At 36.1% G+C, this 26,428-nt stretch overlaps 1 protein-coding gene across 4 annotated transcripts in view; it reads right to left on the bottom strand.

Moving 5' to 3' along the window:
- The window catches only part of PLCE1 (phospholipase C epsilon 1), a 142,385-nt gene that overhangs the window by 108,683 nt on the left and 7,274 nt on the right, over nt 1-26,428 (bottom strand). For 3 of the 4 annotated variants that reach the window (XM_033065666.1, XM_033065667.1, XM_033065669.1), the window contains exon 2: nt 9,403-10,978. In XM_033065666.1, the coding sequence (XP_032921557.1) occupies nt 9,403-10,659 (1,257 nt within the window). In that variant the 5' untranslated portion in view covers nt 10,660-10,978. Of the gene's footprint in view, nt 1-9,402; nt 10,979-26,428 lie in introns of those variants that run through there. The other variant, XM_042779482.1, reaches the window with a different exon arrangement.

Below are 26,428 nucleotides of genomic sequence, written 5' to 3'. Positions count from 1 at the left end.
GGACAAAACACAGCTGCTTTCTATGTGGATATGGAGTCAACTCACCATGAAGAAAACAAAACCAAAGTGCACTGCACAATCCAGCCCTAATAGACAGGTAACACACCAACTATTCCCTGTCTTCCCTGATACACCAGCCCTGCTTTATTGTGAAATTAAACTTGGTTCTAAAATTCCGAAGTAATTTGTATGATTACAAAACTGAACATATAATCTATCCACAGCAGTCCAAAACCTGGGGGATGGCAGAATAGGACAAATATGATGTAATGGTCAGGCAATTATGTAGATCATATATCAGATAAATCAAAATATCCTCATGCAAACACAAAAACTTGGAACTGCTTGAAAAATTCAGCACGCACACCCAAATTCCCCACACAAAGCTTCACCCTGGTGTTTCCGATGCTGGATTAATTCTGCTATGTCAAGTGAGTTCCTGGTGTAGCAAAAGCTCTGTAATGTATGAAACATCTAGGTATAGCAAACAGTACTTCATCTCTGGAATTTCAGCGTAACTTCATACTTGTAATGGTGTCCAACATATTTGTTGTACTCTTCCATCATTTTATAAAGGTAATTTAATTCTGAAACAAACCATTCATGCATTTATCTCCCCAGCAGCTGAACCACGGGAGGAAAAACAGGAAACAGCTGGTCAAAACCAACGTGTGATGAGAAATTTATTCAAAACTAGAAAAAATATGAGTCAAAAGTGATCACCATTTACAAAAGCTGGATTTGCAGTTTTTACAAACCAATTGCAAAGAACCACTATGCAAGCTAAATTGCATATGCAATGATTCACAAATGCCTGCTAAAGATAAAAGAACTTCGTTGGTTCAAATGCATTCAAACTACAATAAATGCCCATCCACAATCTGCTGGTTAAGGAAAACATGAAAAAAATAAATAAACAAAACCCCTCTATTTCTGGACTTATAGAAAATAAGAAAATTAATACACTGCTGTTAAATATGGTTCAGATTGTACTTCACCGTTATAGATAGGCTCTATCTTTTCTGCAGCCCCAGCCCTGTTGAGTGACTTGGCATGGATAGACCAAAGCTTCCTTTATGCTGACAGCAAATCACTGCACCTCAATGAAATGTTCACATAGCAAAAGGTTTTGCACTCCTGTAGTTCTCCCTGACTGTATTTTAACAAAGGTAAGTTTCAAAAGGACATATAAGTAAGCCAGAATTCAAGCCACTTTCCTAAAAGGGAAATATTCTGAATGCTCATGAAATAACATGTCTTCCCTTACATTGACATACACAAGCCACCAGTGCAATCCCAAGATTGCAAACAACAGACAGGAAGTCCAAAGTTACAGCTCCCATGGCAACAGTAATGTGCTTATATAATGTAAAAAATCTCACATATGCAAGGGTCAGAACTATAATGGCCTCAAGCATGCTGCAGGATGCTCTAAGTCTGCAAAGTTACCCTAGACATATTCCTAATTTAAAACAGAAGATTGAGGACAATTTGCTCTCAGGAGTATTTTTCTTGATCCAACACAAAACTACATTTAGAACAATTCTCCAGGCCTTGGATACATTTTTATGTTTTTGTTGAAAGACAAACCATTGAGAATTATCATTCAGACCTTTATTCAGCCTGGAATAGTAGTTCATAGTAGACTGGTTATATACATTTTTATTAAAAACTTTTTTTTTCTTTGCTCTTATGCTCGTAAGTCTAAAATTCCCTAATATTAATATTTGGAACTGGAAGGTAAATTTGAAAGTGGGTTTCCATCCACTCTTCTTCACTGGAAACTTACAGGATATGTCTCCTGCAGACTACAGTGCAGCACAGAGCTACTGAGTTTGCTGAGGATAAAAGGAAATCTAGCCACAGCATATGGAGAGTGTTTGGGAGAGGTTTATCTTCTTCAAACTCTGAGTGAGCTCACTAACAACTAACTGCCTCTAAGTCTAGAGAACAGATGAGATCATCACTTGCTTGTAAAATAGCTAGGACACAGATTCAAGTCCAGAATCAGGGTTTCTAACCAGTGTGATAACATGAACAGTAAAAAACAGCATAAGCAACTGATAGGGACTGAGGGAAGTTTTATTTATTAACTTAATGATCCCACCTGAGTTATGCATTACATACATTTATATAGGGAATATTTTTAGTTTAAAACTATAGTTTTAAAAGTGCTTCATCTAAATTTGGCATGTCTGCCTCTTAAAACATTTGACATAGAACTACGGCTCACATGAGCCCAATGGCTTCATTCTGCACATGCTTCTTTTTTTTCCCCCCCAAGTAACATTATCCCAATAGGAGATTATGGTATGACCAGGATTTCACCCACTCTCTAATACTTGAAGGGAATTCCTAAACACTCTAAGGCTATGGCTGCATGTAACATGAAACTAGAGCAGCTAATAATACATCCTTTGTTTTGCCCACAATTTACTAATGAAGGTCGGTATCCGTTCTGATTGCTCGAAAACAATTTTTACAGTGTTGAGAGACTTGCATGAAAATAACCAATACATAACAATCACTTTTAATCACCTTAACAGAAGCTCACATTATTTTACTGTGGATTCAAAGTCCAAATGGTAGCAATACTCAACAGGCACTACAGTTACTGGAAAAGCTAAGAGAAAAAAAAACCCTACTTTCACGAGAGTTCATTAGACTATTCAGTCCTGCAACAAGTGCAGGTGCTGATTTCAAGACAAAAATAAACTTCTTCATTGCTGTTACATGCTACTGTGCTATCACAGGTACCTTCTCTGTAGGTCTTCATCTTCCAGTATTTTCCATAGTAAAAGCAAGTTTTCAATCTCAGTTCAAAAATTAATGTATCTGGTTACAGCTGGAATTATTAACAAATTTTTGCTTTCATACAATTTGCAGAACAATACAAGCACTGTCTGATACATGTGCTTTGCAGGTAAGTAAGAGCATTTGAAGGTAGCAATATTACTGTCTAGTGAAATTATTAGGAGAACAAAATTTTTTTAAAAAAGAAAATAAAGTGACTACAAATGCCAGGGCTAAAGGTTTGTTTCCAGCACTGCCCCACTTAGGACATTCCTGATGAAGGCTGTGGGCTGTCACACTGCCCTGAGTCCCACTGGTTCCAACGCTGCACTGGTGTCATTTGCTTTGATTGGTGTGGGAGCACCTTCTGAGTCCCCCTGTCACTTGATAGTCCAGCTCATACATACTTGGACAGCACTTAATGGTTGTATTATGTTCAATTGTTACTTTGATTTTTATGTTGTCACCAGTCCATATTTTCAAGAAAATTTCATGCCCAGAGGGCTCATAACTGTATATTATCCAATCACTTTTCACACACAGAGGAATTAAATAGCCTCATATCTCATGAAGGATGCCTTAGATACTGTGGCAAGTCAAATTTTCCATTAGACACTTCTCCTCTAAGTTGTTCTTGAAATATCATACTAGTAAGGTATATGCCTACCCAATTACTGTCAAGCCAAGCTTATTTCATTTTAGAAAAATTTCTTTTTAAAAGATTCTGAAAGATTGTAGAAAAGTAAGATAAACTAAAATGTATATGAAATCTCATAAATTCAAATATTAGCTATTCACTCACCAACAGAGTGATCTTTATATGGCACACTTTTCATTAACTTACACCAGAGTAAACAATCCAACTTTTCAACAGTTCATACAGGTAATGGAGATAACTTAGTTTCAACTGAGAAAGAATTTGGAAAAGTGTCCAACTCTAACACTCTGAAATGAACCCTTTAATGTGCTGCAGGGAGATTTTCTAAACCAGACCTTCATGTTTCTTTACAGTTAATGAACAGTCACTAGAAGGAAAGTCAGAAAATGTGGAAAAACTGAAAGCATAATATAATGCTTTTGCCAAGACTCCCACACTATTGGCTCTAAATACCTAAGTGTGCTCACAGCTAAAACTTATTGTTCATAATTTGGCCCAGTGCTGTTAAAGGTATAAGGCAACTGTAAAATTATACAAAGTATTAAGCTATTTAGCTCAAACCCTATCACATTATGGTAGTAAAATGACTTCTTCTACAGACAGAGGGTAAATTTTCTGGTTTTAAAGCTAGCCTTTAAAACTGGAGAAATTCAACCCAAAGCAAATATAAGTACAGAGCTTCATTTTTAAAAGTTCAATTTATTTTTACAGCACTTACTGAAGGGAAAACATAATTTCATGCCTATTTGGCTTCTCTCCTGCTTCCCTGATTTTTTTCCAAATAGTCAATTCTGCTCATTAACTTTTTTCTTCAAACAAAGAAACAAGAAATACAGGGTCCAGGTAGAACAAAAACCTGCTTGTCCTTACTTACCAACTATTTTACCATAAGTAAATAAACCTTTTTGTCTAAAAAGCACAATGGCATTTTAACAGGCAAAATACTTATGTACAGTCAGATTTAAAAAATTATTGTTAAAGTGGAGAAATACTCCAACCACTTGCAAATTATTTGCTTTATGTCATTATTTCCTGTAAATCCCTTTCAGCATGCTAAACTAGAAATTGTATGTCAAAATGGAAAGCTGAAAAACCTCAAATCTGTCTGTAGCCCATACCACAGACTCACAAAGTAGCCCTTTTTTGTTAAATAGAACTACAAGTACAGTATAAACTTTAGCCTGAAGAGCAGTGTTAGACTTTAGGTATCCAGAGAAAATTGTGAGGGAAGAGCGTGAAGTCCATTTAAAGAATTCCATCTTTTAAAATATGTAGCAAGAAGTAAAAAACTGTGGGAAAAGCACATAACTCTAATAGAAAGATGGTATGACAGCAAGCCCAGAACTGAAATTCCTACAGTAAAAATTAAAAACAACCCAGAAGTCAAAGTCAGTAATAATTTAATTTTTTTAGGCTACTTTGTGGGTTATGAATCTCACAGAGTTTGGCAGAATAACTTTACTGACAGGACTCTTATGTCCAGGTGATTGCATGTGGACACTCTACAAGCTTCCTGCCTAATAAATCACACCAGTCATCTGAATGAAAAATAAACAGGGGCTCTTGTGCTGCTTATTACTACCAGCATAGAGGGTAATCAGATACTTTCAAGTTTTTCTTTCACTTCTTAAGAATCAACATGGGCCTCTTCATTATACAAATAATGTTTTGAATATATTGGAAAAGTGTATCTTCTAGAATACTACTAGATATAAGAGTGTTACACTTCATTCTAACCAAATATTGACAATTAAAAGTTATAATTAACACCTGAGAAAAACAATCAAAAAATATTCTTATTTCCGTGACCGATAGTGAAATACTCAAATGCCACAAAAGCATGCACTGACTAGAATTGCTGATACAGCTCTGGAAGGGAGGAGGGCAACAGAGGGAGAGAACTGAGCAGGTTTAAAATTAAAATCAATATTTATATTACTTACAAAATATTTATTGTAATTAAGAATATATTAGGAATTAGAAATCAATTATAAACAACAAAAAATTAAAATACTATCCATTAAATGGAAAACAACTTGTGCTTAGCTCTATTTTTTAAAATATTACCCAAGATTTAATTTAAAAATATACATTTTTATAAAATTTTAATTTTAAGATACAAAAAATTTTTACCTCCAAATCTTTTTTCTCTCCTTAACTTTTTGTTAACAGACATCACCAACTTACTATAGCTCAACTTTATGGAAATAAAGAAATCTTAACACAGGACTCCTTACATTAGCCATGCATATCACAAATCCTTGCATTACATTCATTTAACACAGGAGTCATAAAAGCACCGTGGAACTACAGGGAAAAACACCTGTAGTCATTTTGATGCTAACAAATGCTGAACTATTATACCAAATCATTACATGAATTATGAAAGATGAATCTATTATAGAATCACTATTCTACCTGGGAACAGACGTGGGACAATTAATATTTTCTTTAAGTGTTGCCTAACTAGTATTTGGCATTTTAGTAGTGCCTTAGCAACTATGAAGAATGTCAGGTATATTAGACTGCTAACTTCTATCTGAGCAGAGTTGAGCAAGGCAGCAGAGTTCTTGCTTCTTAAAGCTCAAACTACTGGCACCAGGAATGCAATGACACAGCAAAGATAGTACTGACGCCTACAAAACAAGCTTAAGTGAAGAATTCAGCTGTTAAGCACAACTATGTTGTTGCAGCTGCCATCTGCAGATCTTCAGGTCACTTATGTGGCTTGAGAGAATCGCTCTGTGAAAGTAGAGTGAGCTGCCAAGATTTCATAGCTTAGTCAAGGTGGGACAGGGTTACTTTTATCTCAGTACTTTACTGCCACGGCAAAAACACCATCATATCAGGAGAAAACAAAGTGTATTTCAGCTCTATGAACCTTACATCTCACAGATCCCAGTAACTCTGACTCTGGGAACCAGTCAGATTGCTAACATGGTGCAGCTAAGCTGAACCCAAGCAGTGGATACCTGCTCAAGCAAAGCCAGCACCAGAGTTGCACTCTCACAAGCTGTTTCTATGCCAAATTCTTTGCATTTGTTACTTCCTTAATATATACTAATGTGAGGGGCTTGCACTGCTCCAACACAGACAAGCAAATGTCTCCTGAAGAGATACACACACATCATCTAATAAGGGTTAATGCTGCACTGTATTTAGCTACAAAAACTAAGTGCAAAATTAGAAAAAATATTCAAGATAAAGATCTTCTCTCTTCATACAAATATACATTAAATACAGAAGAGTCTAAATCTGCATGTAAAATACCTATCAACAGTAATAATATGCTACATGAAGAAAAATGTAGCATCATGTATTTTCTATATAGTGCAAATCCTTAGTCGCACCTCCTGATGTAGAGGAAGAGAAACAAAAAAGTCACTCAAGATGACAGTTCAGTGCCTTTCCTTTATCAGCACTAGAATTTTTATGTAAGGGATATGCACAAATGAGACCCACATTTTCCTACTTTAAAACATAAAGGTCTCTATTGTTCCATGTTACACCAGTACTGCTATGAAAACTTAATTTCTCCAACTTTTTTTTCCTCTTGAAGAACAGAACTACTGTTCACTTAGCTGTTCCAAACAGAATGCATGCTCAAAGGGTGAGATAAGGGGAAAGGAAGAACAAATTACCACATTCATTTACTACTTTTTCCTTCTTCCTTTGATTATTAGCATGAAAGATTCCTACAAATGCCCATAATTCATTAAATTATTTTAACCCAGTGTATACGTTCGACACGTCCATGTATTTGTCACATCCATTAAGCTAATTTCTATGTTTGTGTAAATCCAGTTATAATACTAATAATATAAGTCATAAACACATACAAACATTATTACAGAAACATTTGACACTAAAATAACAAGAAAACAATGCCAAGAGAATTTGACGCATGTTATACATAAGGAGATTATATACAGAGGTTGATAAGAAAGAGTCCATTTGAATGAAGAAAAACTTAGAAACATGTGGTTTTAAGCTTTTTCTGACCATGAGGAAAACATTCTGTGCATTGTAGTTATGCAAAGTGGTTTACAGTTCCTGTTTATCTTTTGTGAATTGTAGGCAGAACTTTTTATCTTTAAATTATTCAGTGAATACTCATTGCTTTTGCTTTGGAATTCACATACACAGACTACAAAAAACATATTCAAATTGAAGCTCTCCCACCCCAAAAAGCTGTATGTTCAGTAAGATACAGTGGTGGTGGGAAGTGGTTAAACAGGAAAGCACGATAAAAGCTAAGGAACTCATGTCAAATTGGAAGTGTCCAATTAAGAAACATAAACACATACTTCAGCTATCTCAGCTGCAAAACATTGTCCCATCTCTCCCCCGCAAAACTAATAATGATGCTTATAATGATACTTAAATGTACCACGTATTCACCATGTTAAGTAAACCCACAGAATTACATTCACCCCTCCGTGGGAGAATGATCATGCACTCTGCACTGCATCTGCTGTCCCAGCAAGTTTGAACTTCCACTGACCAGTGGAATGAATTTCACGATAATCAACAGTACCACAAAGCTCTGTAACCTGGTAAAAAATCTGTCATATACATTCATAGAACTCAATTAACTATTTAAATGGAAAAATACTAATTTCTAGAACAACATGAGGCTATGACAGGAAGGCACAACTGTCATGGAATCACAGAGTGCTCTCTTCCCTTATCACTGACAAAATTTCGTATTTGTTTGATCAATTTTACTGTAGGATTCTGTAATCTTACATGAACGTAAATGATAGACGATTCTATGATTCCATATATGTAAGTTTTCCTCCATTTCAGTCCTACTGAAAGTTGTTGATGATTCTGAGCAATAAGCGTTAGAAATTTCTTCGAGTGGAAGAGATTTCCATTTATTCAGGACCAATTTATAAGCATAGTTTATATGACAACACAGTTCTTTACCTTGATTATTTTCCTCTCCCTGGTGGGGAAATTTATGCTTACCCATAAATTTTAACAGAAAAACTACAGCTCCTTTTTTTTGTTAGGATCAGTGGTCAAAATCTTTTATACAACATCAACAACTTTTTAAATTCTACCAGCACAGGACATATTTTACTACTTAATATATTAATAATGTGTTATATAATTTCTATAATAAAAATAATTTATGCATTCATGATTTGATCCTAAGCTTAGAATTCCTTGCATAACGTAACTTAAGAGAAAACAAATCAGGGCAGTATCAGCACATAAACATGTATTCAAGTATTACTTGTTTTATTATTGTAAAATAGATGTAAAAGAAATAGAAATACCTGTAATATGGGGAAATACTATGCTTTCTTTGCCTGAGCAGCAACTTTTCCACTGTAATCTAATACTTTCACATGTAATGTTATTATTATATTTATGGAATCACTATATCAGTAATATCCATCAAATGTTTATACATACATATATGCCATATATATTCAAATGTATAGAGCTATATTTATACACCTATCATATATATGGAAAAATACAAATGTATATTATATACATTTTCTACAAAATGCATACATCTTTTTAATCTGTATATAGGTGTGCTGTATTTTCATATGCAAAGAATATTTATCAATAAATAAATATATACATAAATCAAGGTATAAATATTTACCTATACACATTTATACAGATATATATGTATATACATATGTATGTAGAAATTTTACACACATATAGTTATAGACATATTTAACATGTGTCTATTTTAAGCCAAAAGAATTTTAGAAGATGACAATGCATTTTTCTAAAAAGCAGTGTTCAGCATAAGGTTGTTCAATGTGGAAAGTGAAATGTCCCATTCAGCGTTTCTTTTAAATTGTAAGTATTTACTAGTTGAAGGTACGTTTTGAATGCAAAGGTAATCACATTATCAAAACAAACAAGGAAACAAAACAAACAAAAAAACCCCCAAAAAACCACCATGAAAAGCTTACCTCATACCATAAAGGCTTCCCAAGACAGGAATTCAATTTCCATTTTATTAGGGACTGAATTATAGTTAGCTGTTCTGTTGTAATCCTAGAAAGCTTCACGCCACTGTTGTTTCTCCTTTGTTCAATGTAATTCCAAGCAACAGTTCCTATGTGTCCTGACGGTAAAGTCCTAAAAATTGCTCTCGTTCCAGTATAAACTGATTTCTTAACCTCTTTATCATTTTTACAGAAACGTCTTACTAATAGAGTAGAACGTTCCTTTTTGTTTCTAAAAAATTCCTCTTCCAACTCTTCTTCACAGTTATCATTGCAGTCCTCAAAATGGCTCAGAAAGGGCTTTGAGGGCATTCTTCCAGTAAAGTTATTTCCACAGAAGTTGTGACCTGAGCACGCCACTTTAACCTTTCGTGGTGCTCTTTCCAGACATAAGTACTTATCCCTCAAAGTATCTTCATAAAACTGCTGCCCATTTTCATTCTCACAATTATTTCTCAACTGCATTATGCTGCAAGTGCAGGCTGGGGAACCAGTGGTGTTACCGTCACCATCACTCACGGGCTGCAAGCAGCCATCCAAAATGAAGCTGTTGTGTAAACCACACAAAGCCTTTGATATATTCCTTTCACTAGCACAATGTAAGTGAAAAAAGGCCACTTTATCAGCATCACTGCTGTCATTCTTATTTACTGCTGTCTGGCTTCTTAATGAAGGTCCATTCATTTTCAACTGAATTTCAGCAAGCATGGCTCTTTCCAACGCAACAGGAATTCCAGTTTCCAGGCACGCCTCTTCCCCTGCTAAAGGAGCACAAGATTGATACAACTGGCTGCACGGGATATTACTCTTGCAGTTTTTCTGTACAATGTTACAGTTAATGTTAAGAAATTCCACTGAATCAGAGATGGAGCTGTTCCTCTCCCAGAAGTTTTCATTACTCCTGTCGTTAGTCAGTTGTTCTGTGGCCAGAGGGAATATTTTGGGCACTGAGCCCTGAAGACTTTCTTCTTCAAGTCTATGTAAGTAAGACAGATTGTGTGTGGTTTGCCTTCCCGAACTGGCAGTATGTCTTCTTATAACACTGGTGTCCAAAGCATTTTCAGTATTTTCATCTCCAGCTGACTGGGCAGCTATCACTTTACCCTGTACCACAGAGAGGAGAACAGATGCTGTCATCTCCTCAGAGGTCATCTTGACACAGTCTTTAGTTGCTGGATGTGTGCTGGGGATGGGGGGAGGACCTTCTCCACCAGTCCTCATACCATGATTTCAGTGTAATGAAAGATCCAGTGCTAAAGAATCAGGGAACATATGGTAAAATACCAACTGTTCTTTTAGATTCGGCTTTTACAAAAAAGTAAATTTTTTTACTGTTGGGCTGCTAGGCTTTCCCAAACTTGGATCACTGGTGTAAGACACTAACATTTTTAAACCAATTCCTTAGTATGACATAGCCATTCAGTTCTCCACAATTAATTCTTCTGTCATAGCACACACACTGTTGCATCAGATTGTAGATGATCAAACACATACTCCGTGTCACTCCATCTCCCCACAGGGCATCCAAAAAGTTGGTTTTCTGTAAAGAAAAGACATTTATGATATATTGAACAACATGTATGGCACAAAATCCACCATCACAACCACAAATACAACAAGGCAAGTTAATTGTATTGAGACCCAGAGAATTCAAAAATACACATTTAAATCTGTCTTAAAATTTCACAGAAGAATTTTTGAACACTACAGTTATGTTTTGCATATTTAAATAGCTTTCTCCACTTCACTATGGAAAGCCACATACTCCAGAAAATTATTCTGAAGCTGTAACAATGAATTTGAACACCTAAATAAAAAAGGAAAAAATAAAATTCATTTTCCATATTTTTTCTGACTCATAGCCACGATAAAACATTTTGAAGAACACAGCCGATTTAAAATCTATACTGTCTTTTTAAACAATTATTTTCCTGTTCAGAACTACAGCTACAGTTGCTTTGGTGTTCCATGGTTTTTGCTTTCTTTAAACTGTATGCTGTTACCATGAAATCATGAAGAAAACATAGTAGTTTTGCCACAAGTTTACAACTGAAAAAGCATGAAGACAGATTAGAGTAAGAATGAGATATAAATAATCTTCTGACTCATTTACTTGTATGCCTTATGCTAAAAAGTTAACCTGCCTTTCAACATTGTCATTAATTCTCAGCTTATTTCTGAAAGCAGCATGGTAGAAGTAAATCTTGGAATCAGAAAATATGAGGTTACAAACAGCTCAACAAAGGGAACAGAAGACTAAAAGAGACATGCCTAGATAAATCAGGGTGAATTAAACAAATGCACTTATACTTCAGTTTATCACATTTACCACTGAAAAACATAAAGTGTATTATTAAAAACATGGGAAATGTAGGCAGTTATATTAAGTCTACATTTATTAGAACAGTTTAAATTCAATAGAAAAAAAAGGTGGGGGGGAAGTGACTTTAAAGCTTCAACAGCAAAAAGTAGCATAAAACTAATGCAAATAATGAAATCACTGTTTCACCTATTCATAACAAATCACCCATAGTGGACAGAATTAGAAATTATGGGAGGGGAAAAAAAGCAGGAAAGTTCAATAATTAATTTGAAGTATAAAATCCATTTTGATACTCAAGTCACTGTGAATAACAATACTATTTTAATCCATTTTAGAGTGTTGGCTTTCATTTTTATCGATTACTAACCTTCATCCAAAAAGCAGCCTGGCACAAATCGAAAGGTAAACACACTCATTAGTTCATGGGATATTTGACACACTATTTTCCCCACACAATTAAATTAAAATAAGTGTAACTAAATGGGTCATTTTGCCAAAGTTGGAGGAGGGTAAAAAAAAAAAAATTAAGGCAAGTTACGTTTTGCTACAAATCTTTGGCACACAGCAGCTACCAAAAGTGCATGGAAAAAAAAAAGCAGTTTCATAGTACAAGATTTCAATTTTACTGATTTAACAACAGGGAGGATCACAAAGGAAAGTGACAGAGAGAACAAAGAGCCACAAGTTTTACATTCCCCACCCATTACAAAATGCATGTGCGTGCCAGATCAGCCAGAGCAGAGTCCAGGTGGTAAACTCAGATCCTGTGCTAAAGAGATTTAGCACCAGAAAGGAAAATAACAGCTCCAGTTCATATAAAAGTTGTGTAGAAGAAGATAGCAGTAGTCCAATGGAGTGGCGAGCTTGGGTCTCAAAACAGAGTCAAGTTACCAACACAGCTCACAGGGCGCCCTATGACACACTGCAACAGACCAGCTCTACAGCACATACAATGAAAAGGCAACACTCGAGCAGTTTTTTAAGTCTACATTCTCTAGTAGTCCTTCTAACTTTAAATTGTACCCTGAAATTGATTTTAATCCACTTTCTTCAACTCAACTATTTCACTTTAAGAAGAACAAAAAAACCCACACTACCACCAACACGCACATAAAAAAAGGAAAGCACTTCAGTAATTTTCTTATTCTACCATTTCCTATCCCTCTTCCCTGTCCTTCCTCTTCAAATCCACAGATGACAGCTTACATAACTTTTTAAAAGTACACACTTGATGGATCCCATCTTATTTTTTCTTGCAAGCACTGGCCTTTCAGTCCAAATCTACGTATGATAATGCTGATTAAAGGAGAAAGATTTAGGAAGCAGAAGCAGCTGGTTTTTTCACGATCTCTTTAGCTTCTTTCTTGCTATATCCAGTAACAATAATTCTTCTTAAAAGGTACAAAACATGCATATATATTAGCTGTATGCAGTATTGATTTTTCAAGGAACTCTGTGATCTATCAAAATGTCTTATTCCAGTGATTTATCTTTCCTGCCACCATGATATATTCATAAATGTACTCCTTGCATTATTGCTTAGTCAAGAATAAAAATTTATGGATCAGATTGTCATTGCAAATATTATACCTCTTATTACACCTGTTACTAAATGAAACTCTTGCAAAATATCACTCTACTGTGCAAAAAGACATTATTATGCAACTTTAAAATCTCACAATGATATTAAGATCATTAAATTGACCATGTATATTAACTTATATTGTTTTTTTATGAAGAAACTTTAAAAAAGAAAGACAATCACATCACTGATTTGCTTCTGTATGCAGAAATTTGCTAAAAGCAGAAGCTCTGACTACTACATAATTTTCCCATCTCTCTCTTACCCCAAAGTGTTTCCACACGTCCTCCCCCAACAGTGTCTCTCAGGCCTTTTTCTTTTCTCTGGAAATTATCTGTAGTAATTATCTCCCCCAGCACTGGTTCTGTTGATCACCTCTCTCCTCAGCTGCTGAGGCCATACACCTGCCCATTTCTCTCTACCAGTATCACTCTTCCTTATCTGTGCCTGTTTGAAATCCAATTCACCAAGAACAATGTCTGCATAAGAAGCTCTCACTGCATGTCCAGCTGCTCCCATCCTCTTGTGATCACTGCAATGAGACTGCAATGCAAATGTGATCCATCTCAAGAATCTTTTTACTCAAGTTACTTCACAGCTAAAACATTTTCCCAATCCAGCTCGTGGTATGGTTGTACTAATGTGCTACAACAGCACTAGGGAGAAAATGAGCAGCATAGGGAAAAGAAGATGATGTTTCCTAATGTAGTTTACACATTTCTGTAATTTGCAAACATAATTTGATGTTTCAGCTATGTTGATCTAGCAGGTAGCTGCCCCAAAACTGGTAGACCTACTCCTCTCCTCATTCTTCTCTTTTTATCCCCATTCCCTCCACTTCACTCATCTGGAGATCATGAGTGGACAGAGTTAAACTGATTCACCTGACTGGTAAGTCACAGAACTATTCTTTTCATCCAAACAAAGTGACTCACTTTGTGGTCACATGATCACTATATTCCATGAAAAGACAATATTAGGAATGCCTGGTGGGGACCACACGTCTCAGCAGAAGCTTTGGTTTGCAGATCATGTTTGCAAGGATGTCTAAATGCACCCTAAAATTTCTCTTAGTCTGGTATGTCTTGTATATGATGCAAAACCTCATGAGATAGCAAGTAAAAACCACAATGGTAGGGCCTCTGATCTACAGACAACTGCAAAAATATCTGAAGCTGTGGCTCTGCTGAACAGATGACACGGGTTTCAAGTGTCCCAAGTTATACTCTTCTCAGTTTCTTCTTTCCACTGCGATCAACAGATTTTAATTCAGTGTGCCCAGCAAATTCCTGAAACTGATGGAATTCATTACACAGGCTATGAAGTCTGTTAACACAGTGTTATAAATCCTATCAAGTTTAAAACTCACAAGCTCAACCAATAACACCGTATTTTGTATCTTACTGTAGAATTGCAGAATTATCACTCCTTGCCTCTCTGCATATGGGTGGCCAAAGCCTAGATCTTCATATTAAATCCTTACACAAAAATATACATGCACTTGCATTCAAAAATGCTGTAATTATTCAAAAGAATACTCTTCCCATTGTACATGCACACTGATTTAGGCTTACAGTTAAAGCTGAACATAAAAGCACATAAAATGGACAGCAAAGCCTGCACTGTATTCAGTACATGCTGGCATTTTCTAAAGCCACTAGATTAGCTGATGAAATCCATTAATAACTATACTGGTTCATTTCACAAGGCCTAAGTCATGTCAGAAATGTAATGTGCTCCTTCTATCAGTAAAGTAAAAATACAAGAAACTAGATCCAGCGTTAGTGAATCATTGTGGATGCAGAGGTCAGCCAACAAAGACAAATGAGTAATTAAAATAAACAACCTGGCAACCATTCAGCACACGCATTCACAGAATGTATTAAGTCTGAAAACATGTGACACAAAAGTAATTTTTCTACCTTTTTTTTTCATTTACACTGACTGCACACAGTTTTTGAGACTTCAAGTACAAGCTGGTTCTAATTAGTACTAATAACAATTAATATCAACATTTAATGATTTCTTCTTCCCCAGATACCTGGAATTGAAGTCTACAACAGTCTAGGTAAAACATCCAACATAATCAAAGACTACAAAACTGTATTAATTTACTATCAGTTTAACCTATAACTCATTGCTCAAGCTAATTTCCTTCTGAAGTCAGACAGAATTCTGCTTCAGTGATAACAAAATACAGTATGTAGAACTCAGAGCATTATTCAGTCTTAGGAAAGGCATATGAAGGACCAGAACCATCACACAATGTGGTAAGTTAGAAACCCTTTCAGTTCTAGGCTGTCAAAGGAAAAGATGATCATGGAAATATTTGAGGATGCTGTTTGGACTGCAGGAATAAGTAGCAACTGCATGAGGAGCAAGCAAGGGATGGGTGTCAATGTGAAGATTGTTTAGAGAAGATGGGTGCTGCCAGTAATGCCAAATGCAATTCTCTAAGTATGATGCTGTGGGAGCTGCACAGGAAATTCAGTGAATGCTTGGTAGGGCCAGGATTATGAGTGCAGAGAGTAAGTGGGACTGAAACAGATATATGACATTGCTAAACACGTACTGTGGTTTCCATGGGCTAACTGCTATTGGACTGGGACAGACAGTAATTTAAAACAGTTAAAGGACAAATGCAAGCAGCCTGACAAGCCTCCCTTCTATCCTGGCCACACTGGGACATTTATAACTATTTGTTCAACATTCACCCTATATGCTACGTATACAAGGTAACTAGCTATCCTAAGCAAAAGACATTTCAGCACACAAAAAAACCCCTGCCAACAACCAAATAATTTTATTAATTATTTCAAATTACTACGTGTTTACATAGTCTCTAAGTCATAAGTAATCAGTTAGTGAGAGATTCTTGGGAAACAGCAAGTAACAGAAATAATTTGGCATGGTAAGTGGATATAAAACTATTGATCATCTTTGTCACATCACCCTAACAACTATGCTTGACAACTATAATCCCAGTCGAAGCTCTTAAGGAAAAATCTGATTTATGAGAAAAATGTTTTGTATATTAGAACCATCCATTTACAATTAAAAAACAATGAGCTTTATTTTTTAGTAGATAAGCTATAGTTTGTTCCAGACCAATTCCTTGAACAGAATAAGAAACCATTTTTATTAAGTCCTCTTTAATTTATGCTGTATCATGTACTATTAGTTTTTCATTACAGTGTTTAATGTCAGAAACAAGCAGGAGATACTAGTATAAGAACAGGGCACCAACATGTCATCACCATTTTCTAAACCTCACTTCTCCCTAGGGAACCACGGGCGAACAGTAAGGAGGAAATAGCTAGACTCTTAAGAATCACTCAAGATGTGCACAAATCCTATTTGAACAGTTGGAAGCAAGTTACAACAACATTTGATTTGGCATAGAGCATCATGCAGAACCTCAGATTTACCACCAGCATCTGTGTTTCAACAACAAAAGAATCTCAAAGAACTACAGTATTTATATGTCCTGTCAAGTTAGAGTCTTTTTTTTCTAATTTCTAGAATACTTATCTAAACATGATTGTGTATTAGATGTCTCAAACTATGCTAATGTCTGCCAGATGGTGAACCCTCTCAATTGCCTCATCATTCATCACTCCATCAGGGAGAATGTGAAGTTTCTGCCAGATACCAGCTCCACTCTTCAGTTCTTTACAGAAATTCCTTTAGTGCACCAAGAGATGCATAGAGAGAAGGCAAAACTGTGTTTACCTTATTGTCAGGATCAGTTCTGTATTTCTTTCTAGCTCTGACCTGCAATAAGCTGTTTGAATAAACTTTCTGCTTAATGGTTACTTGAATTTCATGCTAAGTGACCTTATCTGGAAGCTGTAATTCCATCATTGACACTTGGATGAACAAGTCCTTCTACCTGAGATGCATGACAACTCCAGCCCTTAAAGGCAGAATAATTCTTCTCCATCTTTGAACAAGTACTTCTGGAATAACTTTTATTAATTTTTTTGAGGAACGTGAAAACAGTCTTAAATGCATAAAAATTATTTTCAAGCACTGAGTCACTCACAGGAAAACAAAGCGCAACATAATCAAAAACAAAAATCTTCAAGACACAGAATTCAGACTTGTCACTGGTAAGTAGATCTCTTAGAAAGATTAGACAAAATATAAAGAAAAAGAAAAGGACTGACAATTAATAATCTATATTATACAAAAGACAAGGATAAATAATGCTTATACGGAAGAAAAATAAGAAATATAGTGAGAAATAATTTTTTTTTTTAAAGCATGTAAAAACCAAATGCACTAGTGCATCAGGACTTATTTTAAGATCGGAGAATTTAAAAAGTAATCATACAAACCATGCAAAAAAAATTAAACCCAATTAAAAATGAGGTTTGAGGTTTAAGCCAGCCTACTGTCAGGCTCTAGCCAAAACAGCTGATCTCTCGTTCCCCATCACTCTCAATGAGGTATCTCTTGAATAGGAGCTCCTGCAGGGAGAAGAATCACCTAATCCAGAGGAAAACTAACTGAGAATGGAGCAGAGTCTCCAGGCAGAATGACCTGTACCTGATGCTGCTCATGATTCAGTCAGGTAAATTGACAGAGATAGGATAAGCATAAAGCAGGGTGGAAACTAAGGGAGAATCCAAAGCCCAAGTAGAAATGCATATGCAGCATCTCACATTGACAGCTTAAATAAGTCATCAGATATGTTCTAAAAACTGATCTATAGGATTATAGGCACGTAAATATAAAAATCTGAGAGGTTCAAGCAACACAAGTTACAACTACAATCTAACACAAACCAAAACAAACCAAAGACCATAAGGCAAGTTCCATCACTTAAATGTAGTAAGAAACAGTAAGACTGGTACCTGCTGAAATGATCAAGCATTTTTCACAATTCAGATGTTATCCTCTGCTTTCCTGGAATTATTCACATAATCTGCAGTGAACAGCAAGAAACACATTCACAGCACTGCCCACACATTGAGTGTGTGTTTGAGTACCAACAATCAGTCATTCAGATCCTCTGAAACACCTAGAGCTCTAGACTTGAAAATAATTCAGTCATCATTCTACTTCAAGGCTTCGCCCACCTTTGAAAACTTTTATGGTTCCCCTGAACTCAATGCCATCATTCATATCTTCATTTTACCCTTTAAAAAATTCTCAAGTTCTACACAACACACTCCCCTTCATTTGCATGGTTTCACTTTAGTCAAATTATGCCATTTCTCCTCTAAAGCACAATAAGTCCCTTCACTAAGGCCACTCAGCACTAAATATGTTGAAAAATAGAGACTTTTCTACTGATCAAGGCTTTAAGTCCATCAAATGGAAGTCAAAAAGAATTAAAAATGTTTTGCACACAACACATCTTGATTTCAAATGATTTTTAAAATATTACAAATTGTGTTTCCATTGAACTATTAATGAAAATAATTGTTCTCATCAAAATAAAATTAATAAACATGAGGGAAATTATAGTATGTACTTATTTGCCAATCACTTCTGTGGCCTTAAAACATTAATACAAAATGGAAGACTTACAGACAAACACTACTGTACTGAGAAATTGGTTATAACATTCAAAATCTGCCACAAATATGAACTGTTTATTACTCTGAAAAGTCAACAGTAACTTGGGACTACATACTAATGTAGTAGTAATTTGTAAACATGGCATACCACATCCATCCTGGTTTTATCAAACTTTCTCTTCAAAGAGTCATTAGTACATGCAAACTAAGTATAAGAGCATGAAAAACTACAGAAAGCCACATGAAAGCCAGGTGAGCTCTTAAACGCAAAGGGAAAGTAAGTAGGAAATAGTGCTGGCCCTCACTTGTAAAAAACATCCAATCACAGATCCACAATGGCACACTAAGTGACAGAATTGGGTGTTTCATGCTCTGATCACATTCTCTTCCTACCACACCCATGAAAAATGCTTTTGGAGATGCTGCCTTAAGCAGGGGATACCATTTGTCTGAGTCAGTTGCTCCAAGCCTTCAGAGGCCAGCCAGACATTGGCCCCTACAGCAGGCTGACCCTTTTGGAGTAGTGGACAGGGTTCAGGTATCACAGCCTGCCAGTCACACTGCACAGCCTGCCTGCAGTACCACCTATGCCTCCCAGCAAAGTTGCACCCCCTGTACTGGGATCCACACTTCAGCAGTGACAGAAACCAGCCCAGCATATCAATTTCTAAGCAGTAGGTTTTTTTACCTGGACACTGGTAACACAGTGACAGTTTAGCCTTGAGGTACAGAACCATTTACCAAGCATCCAAAGACATTATCTCTCATTCTCCATTTTCCTAAAGTGATACCAGCGAGCTTCACGTAACAAAGCAAAACCCCATGTCCAGCAGAAACCTTTAGCCCTGGCAATCCTCTTTCTTATCTAATTCTGCTTAACAGCAAAGCACCACTGATAGTAGTCTTCCCATTTGAGCTCAATAGCATTTCCACCCAATGTGAAACCATGCCTTCAAGGGACTTAATGTGCCACACTGACATATATTTCAATAAACACCAACTGCACTTCGTCGTAATAAACTGTCACCCTGCTGAAGTTTTAAAATTACTCCAATCCAGGCATGACAATAAGCAACAAGAACACTTCAGTTTCCTTGTCTTGTTTGTTCTTCCTTACAGCATTCTTCTCGTGTGAGACCCAAGTCTTCTCTCATTTCCCTCTCTCTCGCTGTCCTGTATTAGCTGTAATTCAAGCCACACTGGTGAGAACAGAACAAACCTGTAATAAAAATATTTCTGAGCACTAAAATGTCTGAGGGTATGTTAAAGGCACATGTACCGCTAACACTTTTAGTCACAGTATGCTAAGCCACAGTACTCCTATATATAAAACATTACTTGAAGAATAACTTTTATGTTATTTTTCAGCTGTCATAACTAAAACAAGATTGAGTTTGAAACCCCGGTATATGTTTTAAATAAAAATTAAATGCTAATCTGTAAGAAGACAAAAGTTCAGTCATTTCTCAATTTATACATTTACACTTTAGTTAAAGAAAAGTGAATAAAAATATTTCAAATGCTGAAAGTTGACATTATTAAATTATCCCTTTTCTCAAAATACATTTTCTTTGAATACCAATCCTGATCTATTAATGCCATTAAGATATCTTAATATTTAACTTTTTATTCTTTATCTTTTGAACATCTGCTATATCCTGTGCATATGATTATGCCTAAGAGAGAATATAAGAGTAAAAAATAGGGTAAGAGCAAGACAAGACAAGAGTAAACAACCTGTTTGCTTAGATTGTAATTAATTATCTGCTTTAAAAATGTGGAATTTTCAGAAGACTATTGATTCAGCAGCCCTGAAAATACATGAAACAATTTCTGTACTACTATTACTGTTCGAACATTTCTAGATAATAAGCACTGTCACACTGAAAACAGCATTACTCAAACATAGCAAATAAGATTTGCTCAGTAAATCAAGACTACATTTTTTTTTCTGATGGTTTTGTCAGCCACAGTCTGGGAGAAAGCCCACCCTGGTATTTAATTCAAGCCATGAAGCAATCTCTAAGATGTTGGCTTTTGACAAAATTAAATGTGCAAGCACCAAGTCACCCCATAACTGCAAATTATTTTTTTGGGATGTTGCAAGATGTTCATTATGTTAAGATCAAATTGATTACGTTGGAAAAGACCCCTTCAGTGATCATTTTAAATTAAATGTTTTAATACCTTAAAGCCCCTGTAGGCCTCATTGTAATTCAAATTATAAATACTATTTATCAATCCCACTCAAAAAAATAGGACAGAAACATATCCATCATCAAAATGACAAAGTTTCTTTAATAATATACTGTCACATCTTCCAAGATAAATGGAGTCAAACACAGAAAATACACAACAAATTCCATGCTCCTTAAGCTTCAGTTGCACTTTTTTAACTACTTAATCTGTTTGAAGGAGAAACATACCTGACATAGCATGTCTTCAGTAATGATTGGGACATATTTAGGTGATCTTTCATTTGAGAACCTTTAATATCATTGTAATGAACACCTACATCCTTGCTGAGGAGGTATTTATTTGCTTTTCCTGGTTATCTTTCAGACATTCTAATAAAGTAGCCCGTTAATTATTTCTGACTACTTATACTTACCATCTGTGGCTTATAAATGTGCATTTGTACTTCATCCATCATTTTAGAAAAAAAGACAACCTTCAACAAGTGTTCAATTTAAGTTCAGTCATCATAAAACAGGTCACTCGTGGGTAGTACAGTCAAGTTCCTTCCTTCAAGAACAGTAAGAATATAGAATTTGAAATGTGAAAATCTGCTCTCTTGATGAGATGGAACTTTATGCCAGATTTTAGTCTACTTCAGCCTGCACAATATAGTTAATTAGGATAAGAATGTGTGGCAAAAGCTAATTCTGTATTATCTAAAACAAACAATCACTTTTTCTAAGTTTCTTACATTTCTTAAAAGTTCTTTTACTTTCAACTGAATAGATGGAATTTTAACCCAAGTTTAAATTGATGTTGGTAAAATCAGTGGACAAGTATCTCAGAGGATATTTAAACTTCATGTAGAGAAGTTAAAGTTACAATCTAAAGCAAGAGAATGCACAATAATCAAGCATTATGTTCCTTAGTTACTCCTAGAAGTAATGAATTTGAAATAATCATGATGCCACTTACAACTAAAGTTTTTCTTAGAGCTGAAATATTTGTATTACTAAGGACTTTCTTCTATATGGACATTCAACTAATGTGCAATATCTTCACAGCCAAAATTATTTACAGAACTTCTCTTCTGTACCTGAGTAACATCTGCATGAAATTTATTGAGTCTAGCATTTGCAAGATCTGAACTTTGTAATAAAACCAATTGCTACAGGCCAAGTTAAAAGTTGGAAGAAAATATGTACAGACACACAGTGTGCCTTTGCAAAGCCATTTCCATAAGAAACTAGACTAAAAACTGCAGACATAATTTGGAAAATGACACTTCCTTCTCCAGAACACCTTTTTTCTATTTTGACTTAACTGGCATAATGTGCCAGAGAGTCTGCTAGTATCCAAACAAAACTGTTTCATTAAAATCTGAAAATGCTGCTAGGAAATCATCTCGGTTCTTTTACCCTAGGACATATTTTTATATTCATATGCCTCTGTAATAACACATTACGTTAAAATGGGTGTTACATTTATACTTTCTCAGTCAAGCAGAAAGATTTGTTTGCATCCATTTGATTGTGCATCCCTGCTGCTAACATATTAACTCAATGCAACTTGACTCCTTGTATCTAGATCAAAAAGGTCCTAGAAGGGAGGAGGCATGCACCTATGCCTGATCCATGCTCTAAACTTGAGCAGAGAAGGGACAGCACCACAGAGGAACAGTTGGTGACACAATTAAACAAGCCAAAGAACACAACCACAAAAGGACTGTAAAAGATAACAAGCCAGCAAACGCATGTTGAAACGCTCAAGGTTATTTCTGCTGCAACAGTTTAAGATCAAACCACTCTGTTTTCTGTAATGTACTTGGGAGTGATAACGACAAACGAATGCTGCAACCAGCACAGCACTCCATGATGTTAAACCCGGGATGGGATCAATGTGGGTATTTATCAGAGGCACTGTCGAGGCTGTAAGAACACTAGGTCTTTAAACATCATAACCAGCCCCACCTGCAATCCCCACAGCAGGCCCAGAAACCATTTCAGGACTGCCCCCCAGTTCTGGCTGAGCTATGTTGTTGACATCTCAGGGCTCAGGCCCTGCCCTCTGCTGCTCCTAACCATTTGATCAGATTGCTCAGATCAGAATCAGAACCCATCTCATCCACTGGTGCCTTTCTTGACCCAGATAGACTTGACTTGTCCTCGCACTGACCCCTCCTGCAACTCCCCAGCATGAGAGGTCACTGGTCTCACCATAAGGCACAACCACAAATGATAAAAAGAAGTTGAGGGAAATTAATTGAACAGCACGATGAATATGGACTTTTCAGTGTCACCCAGAGGGATGAGGTTACTCTGAAACACTGAATCAAACACTATCAGGCCAGTACTGAAGCAGCACACTGAAAGATAAGGAGCAGTCCAAGGCCTTGTAATCGGACTTCTCTTGGGCAAGATGACAACAGTGACTTCATCCCACTGAGGGGAAAACCCTGCAGACCATGCAGAAGGAGGCTCACCTGCAGGACAGACCGTTCAAACCAGCGATGACCCCAGCAGGCGGCTGAGTGCACTATGAAGTAATAACTGGCACGAGGAAAGATCCCTGAAGGGAGGCAAAGCAGCAAGGAAAACTAATGGTCTGTGCAGTCTACACAGTTCTGAGCAAAACAACGGCTGATGCTGGCAACAGGGCTCTGCTTGCGACAAAAACCTATGTAATGTTTCAAAAAGGTGCAAAACCAAAAATCTGCTTCAGTTTGCAGGGTGATGCCTATCAGTGACTTGCCACAACTGGTCAAGTTCATTGATGATAAGAAGAGAAAGTGTTTACAAATGGTAGCACAGTGAGGGTGCCACCTGTACCAGCACTCACAAGGTGCAACAGGCGGACTACAGCTCTCCCTTTTCCCAAACAATATTTTGCATATTGTATGAGATCTTTGTTTAAATAGTAACAGTTTCTAATGTGGATGGTATTGCTTTCCTCTCTGGTACTTTCTGGTTGATAGAAAACCAACAAGGAAACATCAATTTCTCACCAGGTTGTGTGAGAAATGTGGTGATGAGGTATGAAGATATAGTACCTGTACATCTAGAATAAAGTTCATGGATAACAGTAGATGACCTCTGAAGAAAGAGCATATAAAACTAGCATACATAAATGAATGCAGACTAACCTGTCCTGTGAGATTTCAAATTAAATATTGTTCATCCATCTTCTTAGGCATGCTACTGCCGCACCTCAAAACAGTTAGCTGCTCCTACAGATCTTTTTCATTTCCGTCTGTTCCTTCAGGTTCTAGACCTTTTTCTTTCTTTAATTTTTTATCAGTAGTCCTCTTATTTTATTACGAGCTTATCTTGCGATCTCGTAAGTACCTCCTTGTAGACCTGTTCCTGTTAATTTAGTGGGGACTGTGTCACACACAGACACACTGTATTCAAGAAACCTTCTTACTGATCTCCAAAACTATCTGCTTTCTCTTTTTACCTACTTTTAAGAAAAATAAAATCAGTAGAGTGAAGTTGAGTTTAGGAAAGGCAAGCTCTACCTTCAAACCTAAAATCTACCTTAGACCTCACAAACTATTTGATGAGCTTCAAACAGTTCATGAGAGTAATCTGAGAACAAATTATATTAGAAACAGACAGTCCACCCCTCACACTGAAGTATTCAAGAATTCTGTATAGTTTTCTGGTGTATTACTTGTTCATTAGTGCTAGTTGGGTAAAAGCAGAAACAGCTATGGAAGTAATAAGGCTAGTAATACTACATTTCAACATATTTTTAAAAATACAATGTATGCATTTCAGCACTTTTAATCTTACATGTGACCTCTCTGAAAAATAAAAATTATACCCACTACAGCTATGTCGTAGCTATAGAGAAAAAGCCAGCAGTTTGGGTGTATATTGTTTATATAACTTAATAATAGCTGTACATAATCCAGGTGTGAATAATTATTGCCTATAATAACCATTAAAACGGAAGCACCTGTTTAATTTTCATGATTCACTCACCAGAAAAAAATTACACAGCAACATTTACATAATCTTAGGGACAGTTATAGTAATAAGAACGTGCAAGAGATATTATTATGTACTAATTCTAAACCCCATATTCTGACTTTTAATACTTTAATTTCAAATATTTGACAATAATTAATTAAATATTTTTGAACCATACCAGAATACATAAAAATAAGTCTAAATTTTATGGATAAGTTCCTTCATAACTTAATATTCTTATTTTATATACTTATACATCATTCAAGGGATTCTTTTCTTGGGGGCTTTGGATCACATCCAGCAAGCAAGAGACAGACCAGTCATACCAAGAATATGTCAAGGATTCAATACTTCCAAAAATCTGTATGCAGAAAGATCAGAGCTTCCCTTTTCCTCTGACAGAGGAGGGGCCCCAGCTTTCATGCTTTTCTGGCAAATAGAGGGAACATGGCCAATTTTCTTTGCATTTGCTGGCCAAAAGCTGAGACAAACTCTGTCTCAACTCAAACTTTAAAACCTTTATTGGGATGCATATGCTTGCTCACAGGATAGAGTTTTATTGTAAGCAAAATGGGTAAGGCACGAAAACCAGGACGCAAAGGCTTTTTTTTTTTAATTATCCACTGATTTCTTTGACTCAAATGCACAGAAAACGTATGGGAGAGTTTCGCTAAAGGTAAATATAAGCAAGAACAAGCAAGTGAAGGTTGGTTATTTTCTTTTGTCCAGGGCTTTCTGTTCTTCTCAACAGCAAACTCAGAGCTCCAATGCTGTCATACCAAACAATTTTCTTTGCTTTAAATCTGTGCACACACCTTCCTCAAATATTTTTACAGTTCTCCCACTAACTCATAAGTCAATTCTATCCAGCTTTCTGTAAAGTACCATGGTTGAAATGAAGTTCAGGGGTGCACTGGAGCTGGTATGCAGGACAATACTATGCTGTACTGTTGTAACTGTGGTACAGTATCTTTTGAGGCTAAAATTAGAAATTTCAGCTTTCTGTACCTAGCCAACAAGACAACTGACTGTTAAGGATAAACATTTTCATTATCAACTTGCATAATAGAATAAAGAGTATGTGGAACAAAACGAGGGATGACACAAACATGAAGTTAAGCTTTGGGCATAGTAGAATGATATTCACACGTTGTAAGAGAATACACAAACTTGCCTCTTCTGGAAGGGTGGAAGTGAAGCCTTACAGAAAACTCATTAGTGACTGTGCATCTCTACCATTCCTACACCTATCAGGTAACAAAACTCCAAACAAATGTTATGATCTGAATCCTGAAAGAGAATTCAGGCAGGCATAGTAGTCTAATACTATACAGACATTTGAAAGATGTTACTGCATATTTTCACACTGACCTGTTTTATAGCCTGCTGTCTAGGGAACTGTTTA

Source organism: Catharus ustulatus, chromosome 8, assembly GCF_009819885.2.
Source record: "Catharus ustulatus isolate bCatUst1 chromosome 8, bCatUst1.pri.v2, whole genome shotgun sequence".
NCBI lineage: Eukaryota > Metazoa > Chordata > Aves > Passeriformes > Turdidae > Catharus > Catharus ustulatus.
The sequence above is the reverse complement of the archived record's forward strand: the minus strand, read 5'-3'. Positions and strand labels throughout refer to the sequence as shown.